Source organism: Chaetodon trifascialis, chromosome 12, assembly GCF_039877785.1.
Source record: "Chaetodon trifascialis isolate fChaTrf1 chromosome 12, fChaTrf1.hap1, whole genome shotgun sequence".
Lineage (NCBI taxonomy): Eukaryota > Metazoa > Chordata > Actinopteri > Chaetodontiformes > Chaetodontidae > Chaetodon > Chaetodon trifascialis.
Window position 1 is genome coordinate 10,123,039 of NC_092067.1, and position 14,155 is coordinate 10,137,193.

At 40.3% G+C, this 14,155-nt stretch overlaps 2 protein-coding genes across 3 annotated transcripts in view; one reads left to right on the forward strand and one right to left on the reverse strand.

Annotated features, from left to right (window-relative positions):
- cmss1 (cms1 ribosomal small subunit homolog) overlaps positions 1-13,745 on the reverse strand; it is a 35,162-nt gene extending 21,417 nt beyond the window's left edge. Inside the window, exon 1 of one of the 2 annotated variants that reach the window (XM_070976469.1) lies at positions 13,677-13,745. In XM_070976469.1, coding sequence (XP_070832570.1) covers positions 13,677-13,725 — 49 coding nt within the window. In that variant the 5' untranslated portion in view covers positions 13,726-13,745. Of the gene's footprint in view, positions 1-7,018; positions 7,122-13,676 lie in introns of those variants that run through there. The other variant, XM_070976470.1, reaches the window with a different exon arrangement.
- On the forward strand, positions 7,128-9,808 carry LOC139340565 (filamin A-interacting protein 1-like). Its single transcript, XM_070976468.1, has one exon. It carries the CDS (start codon positions 7,218-7,220, stop codon positions 9,447-9,449), a length of 2,232 nt encoding a protein of 743 aa, XP_070832569.1. The 5' UTR covers positions 7,128-7,217; the 3' UTR covers positions 9,450-9,808.
- Positions 13,746-14,155: the final 410 nt, after the last annotated feature.

Genomic DNA, 14,155 nt, shown 5'->3' on the forward strand with positions numbered 1-14,155 from the left:
ATTGCAAGCTGTTGGGCCCATTTATTAGTTATAACCAAGCATATGAGGTCAGTTTAGTCATTCCTTCAATTTTATTAAACATGCTGATAAATGAAGAGAAGAATGCTGGGACAGAGTGTCTGAACAGCTGCTTTCTTTTTGCATTTCCAATATGCCTTTTCTATGACCCCATACAGCAGTGCTAAGTACAACTTGAGGATTTGTCAAAGGCAGAACCTATAAAGAAAAAAAGAAATAAATCAATATCTCTAAATTACACCCCTGAATGAAAATAGGAGCAATGACAACAGAGTGCTCCTCTCGTATATGGAGCATATTACATTTTGGCAATGTTTGAGGGTTTTCTTGGAAATGCCTTTGAGGGATCGGATCATGCTTGTAATTGAGGGCAGGCAATGCAATGCCAACGGGACCTTATGAACTCTGGTTTGGGAGTTGGTCTGTGGATAGGAAATACAAGGAATGAGGCGGATTTCTCTCTCACATTCTTCAACCAGAGAAATGTCTCATCTCACTGAGACCTTATCTGACAAAAGTTTTTCAAAGCAGAATAACTACGAGGGCTGATTTATTGACCACACCCTCATGCGATCTGCAGCTAACTACCGACACCCACAGCCAATAATCATTTTGGGTTGATTGGGGTTAAGACTGGAAAGATCAATTTCCTAATGTTTTGTAACCTAAAACAAATAGTCTCTCTCAATATAACACAGTTAGTGGAGTGTTCACTAAGAATGTGAAATCACTATTATTGACTCAAATTACCTGCATCACAGATTTTCTTGGATTATTTCCTATAATAATTTGTATATTGTTCTATAGCATTTTGTAGAATATCCATTAAGAGTACAGTGCCACTGCTGATAAACTGTGGCAGAAAGGTTTGGAAAGGATTTAAACAGTTTCCATTCACTTACAGCACAAATAAAATCATCTTCCATAGTTAAAAAGCCATTTGCAAAAGCAAAATGTGGTTCACCTGCAAAATTAATCTGAAATCTAACTCCATCTGGCCCTTCAGTTAATTTCTTTATTCATTTGAAGACTGTAATTAAGTTTAGCTGCTACTGTGAATATTACATCAGTAACCACTTCTAAATCAAATACTATGTACTTGAAAAATTGCTCAGTTACCAAAGTATCAACACTGTTATAAAGTTTGCGAAAATGAGAAATGTCTTGTGTTACTTGCTCACTACGTACCCAACAGTAAATATAGTATATATCAAAAAAGCATGAGCAAATAATCACATCCTATTTTATGTTTCACACAGTGCCCTGAGTTTTTTGGAAACAGGATTGTAAACGCACAAAATAGCAAAAACATAACTGTCCAGATCAAGTCTTACACTGGGCATAAAGGGTTTCATATTGAGGTTTGTCAGCTGCTAATGGAGCTCACAGGTCACAGTGGTCACGTCGTCCTGTGGATACACAGACCACGTGATTGGCTGAAGCAAAACACCTGCCCAGCAATAGCTTCTTCTTTCATGGTTTCTCATACTGTGAGGAGTCTGGTGGGTGCAGGAACACCTAATGATACACAAGCTTCATCAGATCACTGTAAAACATCAGGGCCAACTGTGTGTAAATGCAGATAGATGTATGTGGGAGTCAGAATGGTCTTATTAGTCTCAGCTTGACTTTATACTGTCTAGCGGAGCACTACAGCTTTCAGCTATGAGCAAGTTAGTGAACAAGCTAACCTGAAAAATTTACAGTAAAGCAATATAAACTACTCAGTCCAACAGAGCATGGTGGGAAATGTGGGCGATTGCTATAGCTCCAGCTTTCAGCTAAAAAGGAAAAGGTACAGGTGTGTGTGTGTGTGTGTGTGTGTGTGTGTGTGTGTGTGTGTGTGTGTGTGTGTGTGTGTGTGTGTGTGTGTGTGTGTGTGTGTGTGTGTCCAGGGAGTAGCACTCTGCACCACCTAGGTTGCAAAAATGTATAGTTTACTCAGTGCCTTTATGTTGGACATCAACCTAATATTTAGGTGCATACTGTCCAGAAAATTGAAGCATAAATAAACACTACAGGTCACTTTTCCACCTGAGGGCCACTGTTGAAATATGAGCCTGCAAGGATCCAGCGCAGACAGCTGCGTAGATTAAAATGAGAGCGTATCTGCTGTGAGACACACGAGTACGAAAAACTGGTAAAGCTTGTTAGCAAAATCCCTGCAAAAGCCAATCATACGGGAAGCTAGCATTGCCATAGAGACCGCTTTATGCTGAGGCTATAGTCTATAGCATTATTATTAAAAAAACATAACATAACCATAATATACAATACTAGTTGTACCTCTGCATCAATTTGGTGCAAGTAACACAAAAGTAGTATAATCAATAATGTATTTCTCCACACAGACAGTACTATAGTAAATTATCTTATTACTTTAAAATGGCAGTATCTAGTCTATTACATTTTGACAGTAACTTGCCCAAGACTGCTTACCGTAAATAACAGCTAAGTGCATTCAACATCAGGTAATCACCACTAGAAACCAAAAACAAGTCAAGATGAAATTTTATATCAACCACAGTGATCTCTGACTTTGAAACAGGCAGTCCCCATTGTAATTGATCAATTAAGGGATTTAAGAGAATGCCAACTAGGCACAGAATACACACATTACATCACTGAGTTACATAACTGTTGTAGCGAGTAACTATATATCAAGGCCGTATAGTCCTTTAAGGGACGAATTTACGTGTAAGGACAACACCACAGTTTGCGGTACACTGCAGACCTACTCTCTATTTTTGACTCCACTATTGGCACACCAACCTGATATATAAAGTCCTTTTATGAAATCAAAGGTGTCAAAGTGACACCTGATCAAGAAATAAGAGTATTGATATGTTTAAAATGCTTAGAAACTATTCTCCTCCTATAAAATGTGTCAGTACAGAGTTGCTGAATCTGGAGCTGACAGAAACTTTCAATGAGCATGGAAACATTGCTTGCCCATTTCTAAACAGTGCGCTTCTTCCTCCTCCTCGGGCTGTATGTAAAGAGTTTAGCATAAGACATCCACAGCAACTAATATAGTCTGTCTCTTTGCTGCACAAACATACTGTACTGTTGCACAAGTTTTTGATTTCTGTAATGATATGAACAATATGCATGGTTTTCATGCTTGGTGTTAAACTGCTTGAGAAAGGTTTAAAGGTAAGAATTGGCCACCTGTGAAAAGTTACTCAAATAGGGGGTGCATATCACTAGAATAACTGCTAACTGCTGCTCACTATACTCAAAGCTATAACTACCCTTGGCTGTAGCTACTACCTGTCATTTGCTTGTTAGCTCAGTTAGCCATGCAGCTAGTGGCATTATTATTTGACCGAGAGCTTGGTGCACCAGGGGATTGCTGACGTTTAAACCGCAGGCAAGGGAACCAGGCTCGGCAGCCTCCCAGTAAACACGGCCAAATCAGGACGGGACACAGCCTCTGAGACCTAAGGAGGCCAGTCTGATGACAGGGAAAATAGTGCAATGGTGATTTACAGCAGCTCCAAGCAGAACTCTACAGCGATGCTGAAGATGCAGAAGAGGGGTGCAGGAAAGCCATAAAGCAGGAGAGGAGAGACAGAAAGGTTGGGCATCAGCAGCGTGTGGAACCAAATTATTTTCCACATTAATCTCGGAGAATCAAAGTTTTGCTTATTTTTTTTCTGTCGCATTCGAACGAAGCATATTTATAACGAGTTACCTTGGCAATTAAGATCATCAATAAAACAGAGAAAACTGAATTCAGAATGTGCACGGTTGTATTCTTCTGTTTAATAAGGAAAATGGGTGTGAGAATCCTTTCTTGACATTAATCAAGAAGGAAAATATTACAGTTATTTTGTTTATTAGGCTAAAAAAGCTAAGATCAAACTCGCATACATCTCTCAGCTGAAGCTATACTATCGAAAAATCAACTTGAGGTACAAAGTGGTACTATACGACAGGACGGGCCAAGGCCAGCTGGTTAGCATACTAACTTCATCTCTGCAACACAATACACAGATGTCTCTGGCATAGTATCAGAACTCTTACTTTTTAACATTCTGTTGATAATGTCGGTTCATTTTAAACTAAATTCTAGCCATATCTTAGACACTGTACCTTTAAGTGCGTCTTTTAGGCTGTAAATTCTTGTGTGATGACAATATGACACAGAGGAAACAGTTCTCCTTTAATTGGGGACTAGATGGATTTGCATGACAGAAAGAAATACCACCAGAGGTATATTTCCCCAGTGAAAGCTGGGAGGCATAGTGCTAGTAAGTGTTCCTGGAAGGGAACATGCATCATACACGTAAGACCTGCATGTTTGTTTTCTCATCTGGAATAGTACTATCATTGAGCCAGGCAAAATATAATTTATTTTTCCATTATGATTTTTGTCATTCTTGTTGTGACAGACGAGACTAGCCGTGAGAATAATGAGAGTATAATCTGTCATCCCTCCCTGCTCCACTGAGCACATAGATTTGACTTGAGTAATACCATAAGAAAAACACAGGGATACAGAAGAAACTGATGATGGCAAAAGAAAAAAAAAGGCAACGGGGACCTAAAAGCAAGAAGGTAAGGTGAGGAACAAAATGACAGAAAAAGATAGAGAAGCAGCCTAGGGGGCAGAGAGAGAGCGCAAGAGAGGCATATGGATGTAATTGAGGGCCAATGAACTGATGATGTCATCTCACAGTCAGGTTATCAGGCCCTAGGCAAAGCAGCTACAACGCACAAAGCATGTCTCCCCTCTTAAAACACATGGGCACATACATACACGCGCACACACACAGAACATTATACAGTATGAATGCTTCTAGATGAGATACAGTTCCTAGGACATGCCAAGTTAGGCCCAGCAGTTACACTGCATGGGTAACATGTTTGCTGAGGATAATCCTGCAAACTGAGAGTATCAGCCTTTCTAGTTCGAATTGTGATTGAAGCTTAAGTTTTCTTTGCACACACACACACACACACACACACACACACACACACACACACACACACACACACACACACACACACACACACACACACACACACACACACACACACACACACACACACTCTGTCCTTCCCATTAGCCTCTTTGGCATGGCTACACAATTACCTCATCTGGAATGGGCTGAACTCCAGTAACAACACACACACACACACACACACACAGTGTCTGTCTGTCTCACTCACACACACACACACACACACACACACACACACACACACACACACACACACACACACACACACACACACACACACACACACACACACACACACACACACACACACACACACACACACACACAGCAGTAGGGCCTGTACAGTCCCATATAAGGACTTGCTGATGATGTAATGGGCGCCACTGAGCGTGAGTGAGAGTCAGTGTGCAGAGCACTTCTCATAATGTTTGGTTTTCCGGATGGAATGTCCACATCACTGGGATCTCCGGGAAAGGCAGAGGTGAAAGAGTACTGACAATTTATTCTCTGAGGATTTTAAAGGACAGAGGCCAACAACACAGTACAGGTAGGAACAGTGAAAAGACTTGTGAACAGCAGACAGATATAAAGTGCATTTAGAAACGTGCTCACTTAAAAACTTCTTTTTTTTTTTAACTGCAAGACGAGGTTATGGGCAAAGTAAGCACAGGCCAGTTCAGCATAGGTTTAACAGAGAGAATGCCTTACAATGCCAAGTTGATATCAAACGGCAAAAGTGTGAACTTAAACGAGTGTCTAAGCAGTACATTGAGACAAGACAGTAAATTAAGTTTCACTCAGAAACTTTTAAACTGAAATGTATGGCATTTAATTTTTTACGTTATCACTTACCAACTTTTTGCTTTTTAACAATAATTCTGAGGCTATGTAGTGTAGTCTCTTAATTTCTGTATTTCAGCAATATATGATTTACAATGTTCAATTCCCAGACCAGCCATGATTTCCATTTGGAAAATATATATAACATTTAACATCAAGTGTCCTAAAGATCTTATCCACAAATCAATAGCAAATCTCCACATTCTACTTATAAAATACGAAAATAGAGAAAATGAAAACATTGAGAATATTTTCAACATGAACACATTAGAAAGCATGCATCAATATGTTGTGAAATGACAAACATGATATGTCGACTTTGAACATAAATGCAAGTAGACCTAACTGTCAGCATTCTGAACTATTGATTCTACATAGTAAAAATCAACTAATGAGAGATCACTTTGAAGCGTGCCTACTTGCAATGACACATGACATACTGTACGATGAGCATTAAATGCATTTGTACATTGCTGGTACACATTTGGGGAAATGTGAGGAGTGACAGCACTTGGTAAACGCAGTCCGTCTGTAATTACTTATGGAACCAGGGGGAATTCCTCCCTCTTGTAGCTGGAAACGGAGTAGCATTCTATGTGCACAGAAGGAGGGTGATTGGGTGCAGTTCTGAGGGTACTCAAGGGTAGAGGAACTTCTTAATTAACAAACACTCCCTGCCAAGGGACCATCTGCCATGATAGTCAAAACATCCTACAGAACGTATGTTGCCCGGAGAGAAGTGTACAACAACATGGAATACATGGGCATATCTACATGTTTTAAGGTTTACAGGTAGGCACTCACACACAAATTAGACACATATACACACAGAAACAGATGTACAAAAGAGAAAAAAAAATGTTCCTAGCTTCTGTTTAGGTTTGAGTAAGGAGGAAATTGTGATTCAAATTCTTGTGAAAATGAAAAATGTTTATGCTGGGAATACACAACTATTATTGATGTTTAAGAGCTGTGGCCAAGAGGTTAAGTATAAACATAAAAAAGTGGCCTTGGAGGCTGAAATAAGAGACAGTTACACAATGAAATCAATCCACAACATCCTGTTTGACATTAGTATCATGTGTTTTTTTCTACAGACTCAAGCTCCTGATTGTAAAGGAGAGAGAATACCAGGAAATAAAGGAGAAGAAAAGTGAAAGAGAAGTATCAACTCTAAAGGATGAGCTCACCAAGCTGAAGGCTTTTGCACTGCTGGTTGTAAAGGAGCAGCAGCATCTGGGCGAGCAGCTGCAGGAAGAGACACGTCGTGTCAAAGAACTGACCGCTATCACTGACCACATCAAGCAGGAGGTCAGTGCTGCTTACCGAAGTGCAAAAAAGGTTGAGCACCACAAACAAGATTCCATTGTCATCCAAAGCCAGAACACCATGACAGCCCCGAGTCTGCTGTCAGAGGTGGAGGTACTGAGGAGAAGGGTTGTGGAAATGGAGGGAAAGGACGAGGAGCTGCTACGCATGTGGGACCAGTGTCGAGACCTGGACCGCAGAATAGGGCGGGAGACCAGCCACTGCCGTAGCTTGAGAGTTGAGGTGGACAAACTTAATGGCAGAATTAGTGAATTGGACAGGATAGAGGAGGCATTAGGTAAGAGCAAAGAGGACTGTAGTATTCTAAAGAGCAGCTTGGATCGAGAGCGAGAGATTAGCAAAATGCTGTCTGGTGAGCTTGACACTCTGAAAGCTAGGGTGAGAGAGCATGAGGCCACTGAAGGCAAGCTGGAAAAGAGTGAAGCGCTGATTAGACAGGACCTGACCAAGCTTAGATCACTGACTGTAGCTTTGATGGAGGACAGGAAGACCATGGCCGAGAGGCTCCGACAGGCTGAGGAAAAACTCAAAAGGAAGGACAGCATAAGTAATGAGCAAAGCAATTTGGCAACAGTGACAGAAAGACTGAGAGACGAGAGGCAGCAGACACTGAAGTCTAAGGCAGATTTAGAGGAAAGGATTAAGAGCATGGCAAAGGAAAAAGATGAGCTCCAAGATAGACTACAAACAGAGGTGGAGAGGAACAGAGAGCTACAGAGTAAAATAAGCACAATGAAGAACAGGTTACAGGTCTTGGAAAACAGGAAAGAAAAAGAAGACAAGTACACTCACAGTTCTTTCGCAAACAACCCTAACCATCACTGCCAAACAGAGGACAACAAAGTCAAAGAATTGACCAAGGAGCTAGACAGGCTGCGAAAGACTCTACAAGACAAGGAGATGTTGGAGGGAGAACTGATGAAGATAGAAGAGGACTATGAGTCCCTGGAAAAGAGGTTTAAGGATGAAGAGAAGCGGTCCCAGGCTCTAACAGAGGAGCTGGAGGTGGCAAAGAGGGAGCTTTCAAGGTATGATCAGGCAGAGAAGCATGAGGTCAACCAGGAACACGTTCTCCTTTGCCGTCTTCAGAAGGAGCAGGTTAAGTCCAGACTATTAGGCAGAGAGGTAGATACTCTGAAGGAGAAACTCCAGAAGCTGATCGGAACTGAGGAGTCCATCTGCAGAGTTCAGACTGATCACTCCATGCTGCAGAGAAAACTGACCCAGCAGGAAGCCAGGAACAGAGAGCTGGCCAGAGAGATGACGGAACTGAGTAGTGAGCTGGACAGGTGTAGACAAATCAATAATTTTACACCTGGTGCAAGGAGACAACACTTTTCAGACCTTTATCAGACCACCAAAGAGGTTCAAACTGAGGAGAAGGGTAACCTGTCTCCTGACTACAGCCAGAAACTAGATGGAGAATATGAGGATGAAGAAGAAAACCACAATGCACAAGTCATAAACAGAAGAAGCTCTCTTGTCAACAACCTTAACAGCTTGAACAGTGCCAATAATAACGTATGCCAATACAACAGCCATTCAGCCAATGGCATAGATATGCACCAAAAGGTTAATGGAGAGGTGATGATGCTAACACACACACCAGGGCAGCCCTTGCACATCAAAGTTACGCCACACCATATACTCAACACTGCCACACTCGAGATTAGCAGCCCCACTGGAGACACAGCTACATCCTACACCAGCACTGCTGTCATTCCCTCAAGTGGAGCCTCACCTAAGCAGAGAATTACCATTATCCAGAACTCCGCAGTTAATACTAAAACCCCCCCTTCAAGCCCTGACCGTACTGTCTCCGTGCTTAACGGAACACCCACCTCTCGGGTGTTAAGTCCAAATTCATCACGCTCTGTGACACCTGATCACAGCAACTCCCCCATTCAGATCGTAACAGTCAGGACCTGTTCTCCAGAGCCAAAAGAGGTTTCCAATCAGGCCATCTTCTGCAAGACTCCCGAGCAGCAGAACAGCTGGCAACATCAGAAGTCCAACAACACTGACACAAGTCCCAGTATCATCACCAGAGAGGATAACAAGATCCATATCCTTCTGGGGAGCCCATATGTCCAGTCTCTGAATGGTGTGACCCATAGTGTCCCACAGCCTGTTGGACCATACTATCTCCGACATGAGCAAAGGACTCAAGTGCTCGCAAATGGCTGTCATGTCAAAGGTGTTGGCAAGATTACAAGTAGCATCACTATATCCCCTGCAACCTCATCAGCTTCACATTCCTCAAATATTACAGTAAGTGGCCTTTGTGATTAGGTGAAAATAAATATATATATATATTCTGAACATTCAGTATTATGTTCTCAGTCACACTAATGGACTAGACAACTAAAACAAAATACTCCCTCTACTGAGGGACAGTTTATTGGATTTTGTAACAATTATCAAATAAATGCTTTGTGGTATTTGTCCTAGAAGAACCTTTACAAATCCTATTGTGTCTAGACGTACTTTAACAACCCTTTATTGAATGTATGATATGTGTGTCTCGTGACTGTATGAGATATAAGATAGACATCATTGCAACCAAATGTGTGGAGTGCTTTATGTAATTTTTTTTTTTTTTTTTTAATGTGTTTTGTTGTTCATTAAAAGTGTTGTGTTGTTTTTATTGACTCACCTTGAATACTTTTGAGAGGGCTTTGACATCAACACAGCCAAAAGGCTGCTAGCCAATTTAAATGCAAAACAGCTGAAATCAGAAAAAGACCAAGGCCAACCCCACACTGACAGCATAACACATCAAGCAAGTAAAGAATACTGGCAGATTCTTATCTGTTAATTAGCAAATTTTTTGCCACAAAGTGAAGCGAAGCGAGAAAACTAAGAAGTATGGGGTTAGGAAATGTTTACGTGTTTACTGAGTTTGATTCAAGTTGAGTCACCCACTATCTTAACCACAGCAAAATTCCTCACAACTCTGTAAGTGTGAAACCTCCCTCAAATATTCGCTGGAAAACTCAGCTCATGTTTTTCTGACACAATAAACTTCTGAACACCCAGCGCTTGTGGGGCTGTTCAGATTGGCGGATGGACTGGTAAAAGCCTCTGCTACCTTGAGTACAAATTATAAATCTAAAATTGTAATTATCAGAGTCTTAAAACATTTGAAACTGACAACTGATAAACAATTAAATCCCTCTTCAACTTTTGCATAATCTGTTTACACATTTCCTCAGCTTCTCCTCATTTACTATAAAAAAAAATACAAAATAAAAACTGGTAACCCCTTTCAAGGCACTATGTGAGCAAACTGGCAATGCATTCCTGATCAGTCCCATAGCAGACCAATAATTCAGCACATTATCTCCTGCCAGCTAAACCCAATGTTTTCAGTGACTAGATAAATGATTCGAACTTTCTTGCAGCAGTCATAAAGTCAGTCAACAGCTGGGTTGATTTGCTTACTTCATGAATTTCCTGTTTTCTTCGTATGCTGAAGTCTCAACTGGTCAGTGGTCTCGGTGTCACTTCAATAGTAATCACATACAAATATGTGTTTGTTTGAAACAAAAAATAGCTTTCTATTGCTCAATCTGCTCTGTAAGTCATACAGGGGAAGAAGACCTATGCAGCATTTTAAAGGTAAGAGGGTTAGTTGCCAAATATAATGGAAACTCAAAACGTGTAACACATCATTTTTGAAACAGTAATATGAGTTTGCATCACTGAAATTCAGCACACTAATGTGTAGCAGTATAATGAATTTATTTTTGAGAAAGATATCATTTCAGTGTATCCAACTTCCACAATGACACACACCCATGAGGCAAAGTGATGACTTTTGTAATATGTGGGGGCCTTCTGAAAGTTAAACAACAGAACTAAGTTATCAATAATTTCATATTTTAAATAATTACCCAGAATTGTTAATTTTAGGCTTTTATTCATTAACGTATATCCTCTAAATTATACCTGCATTTTTATTTGGTTATAATAATCAAATACTCTCATGTCACTGTGAGGTGTGACAAATGGTTAACATTTGTTGTTTTTAAATGAGTCCTATAAATAAACTGACTGCATTGAGGTCAGTCAGTTTCTTTAAATAATATGGATACTATATTACCATAAAAACTTAATCACAGCATTCAGATTTATTTGTTTTTAAGGTCAACACAACAATATATATGGCTGTAAAGTGTGGCTGAAAGAAATGGCTTAAGACACATAGCTTTAATAAAGTCCTTACATTTGCCAAAGTTGTAATGAATTGAGTCATCTACATAAACAGGATACTAGCTGACAGTATTGGGGGACAGCATATAACTTCCTCTGGTGGAGAGCCAATGTAGCAGGTATATGACAACAAATATGGAGAAACATTAACCCCTAACCCCACTGATCTCACCGATTGGCAAGGTGGAAATCAGATGAGGCATTTGATGACGGGTACAGACTGTTGCGTGACAGAGGCCGACCAAGAGTCTTTGCCATGAGTGTCAGTGTTAAGCACTCAAGACGCAACACACACACACACCACACCAGCATAAAAGTCACAATGCTACTCATGAATCTCCTGCTCTTTCTTAAGACTTCAATGTCAGTCCAAGGCCCTATCTGACTTCAACTCTCCTTTTCTGTCTTGTCAGTTTTCAGTCAGCTGCACAGCCTTTTCTGTCAAGCATGTCTGCAATACAATGCGAGTCAGGAATGGATGTCAGTCGGGCTAAAGGAGCTAACCAAGAAAAACAAAGAGTTGCATACATTTTCTTTCAGATTTCCTCTGCATGGTGAACAGTGCAACACAACTAGCTGGAGCTCAGAATGGAGGTGTTATCTGACTTTTTCTTTTTCTTTTTTTCAAACGGGCCAAATTAAACAAATACGGGTGTCAAAACATTAATATAGTGGAAGTGTGTGTGATCACAGTTCATTACACCATAGTGTGGCTAAAGCATCTATACCAGGCTGATGGTAAAAACCATATGTTCCACTTTCAAAAATATAACGCTATGGGCAACAACTGATTCACAAAAAAGAGAATAAATCATCAAGAGTGAACATCAGGTGAAAAGGCCCAAGAGGCCTGTGTAGCAATGAACACATTTAGCACTGCGGCCCAAAAAGATGTCATAATAAAAACATACAAAATATATTAAAGATTTGTGATTGTAATGCAGATGTTGATGGAGTATCAGGAAGATATTGGGGAAAAAAAACCCTGAACAAGCACTATTAAATGCCCAATTGAATAAAAACAATAAAATAAATACACATCTATCAATCATTTTTGTCACGCAAACAACTGACTCAGTGCATGTCAAAAAATAAACATCTGTAGCAAAAATGCACGATTCCACAATATTAAAGGACGTGTTACAGTTGAGTTGTTCTCTTGTATGTAAAGAAAGTGATGCCAGACACTCATCAGAAATGTGTCAATTTAATTCTAATGCTCACCTGTAAAACTGAACAGCTTGTTTTAACAGGTAATGTTGGTATTTTTGTCATCCATGGGACAAACACTACCATATCTAATTATCATTAAAACTGAGAGTTTGTAAGGGATAGTAAAAGATTCTACAGTGCAGTTTGGCTGAAAGTAAATAGAGCAAAATATACAGAGGCTGTAATATTATTATACATATAACTTAGTGTGGTTGGGGCCACTAAGGACAAATGCAATGATTGCAAGACATATTGTATTAACCAGAATGTGTGAACTTGTGTCACTTTACCCTTCTGCATTAACAAGTACTGAGATTTGTGTGCATGGTTTGGGCATGTGTTTGTGTGTCTAAGTGAGAGACAGAGAAAGAAGAGGACAGAGAGGGAATATGTCTCACGTAGAGTCTGAATAAGCTAAATATAAACGTTTCAGTTTAATACCTCCTGAAAATACACTTTAATCTCATTCTGCTCGGCAACACAGCAACACTTCGCTGTCCAAAGCAATCAGGTCAATAATCCTTGAAGGACATGACTGCCCTCTATTGGTATGCAGAGTGCATGAAGCTATGCAAGGAATAGCCGCAGGGAACTTGCTGTTTATGCATAATGTTATAAATGAGGATGGGCATAGCAGAATGAATGCAGAAAGTTATGTGTATAAGAGAACTAAATTGAAGGGTTCAAGGGAAGGTGCAGGGTAACAGCTAACATAACTACTTTCTCTGATGACTCACAGACACACTCTCTCCTTCACACACACACACGTGTTTACAAGCCTTCTACTCCTAAAAACTCGTGCTAACAATGCTAACTTTCCCTGGTCGTACAAATCAGAGGTAAGATATAGAGAAACTTCGTGGTAATTTGTGTTCTACACTATGACAACTGACGTTAGCGGCTAACCGAATGTAGCTAAAGCAACTCACTGGCCAATGCTGGCTAGCTAACGTTAGCTTACAGTTAGCTACAACCAAAAGACCTGGCGTCAGCGACTACCGGTAAGAGTTTGTGTGTCAGGATACACAAACCCTCCGGACCACAAGTCTCAGAAACACTACAAATCAAAGATAATAGAGTTAAGTAAGATACCTGAATTACCCTCGTGAGTCCACCACTCGTCACCCAAGTCGTCCCCCATTTTCCTCAACCAGTCTTCTGTCCAATCCAAATCTACCGCTGAGAGAGCACGCGAGGGGTGCGTTCAATGGCAGCACGTTTAAAATACGCAGTGGGAGAAGCTTAAAACGTGCATACATGCAACACATGCAGAACACAAAACGAGACCTGCTCTTGTACAGCATCTCGTAAGCAATACTTATGGTAGATCTGTGGGGGCTTGGGCCATAGACAATTTCATAACAACATAACTTAATTTTGTGATAAGTAACCCACTGTTTGTTTGGCTTAAGGAAGTTTCTTCTCTTTCTGGCATGCCTTTAAAAAAAACAAACAAACAACTTTCTCTTTTACATTTCAGGCTTTTACCCCAATGACATTGAAGGAATCGAGCTAATATATCTTAAATAAACAAATATCAGATAAACTTTAACCCTTTGACCAAAATAACT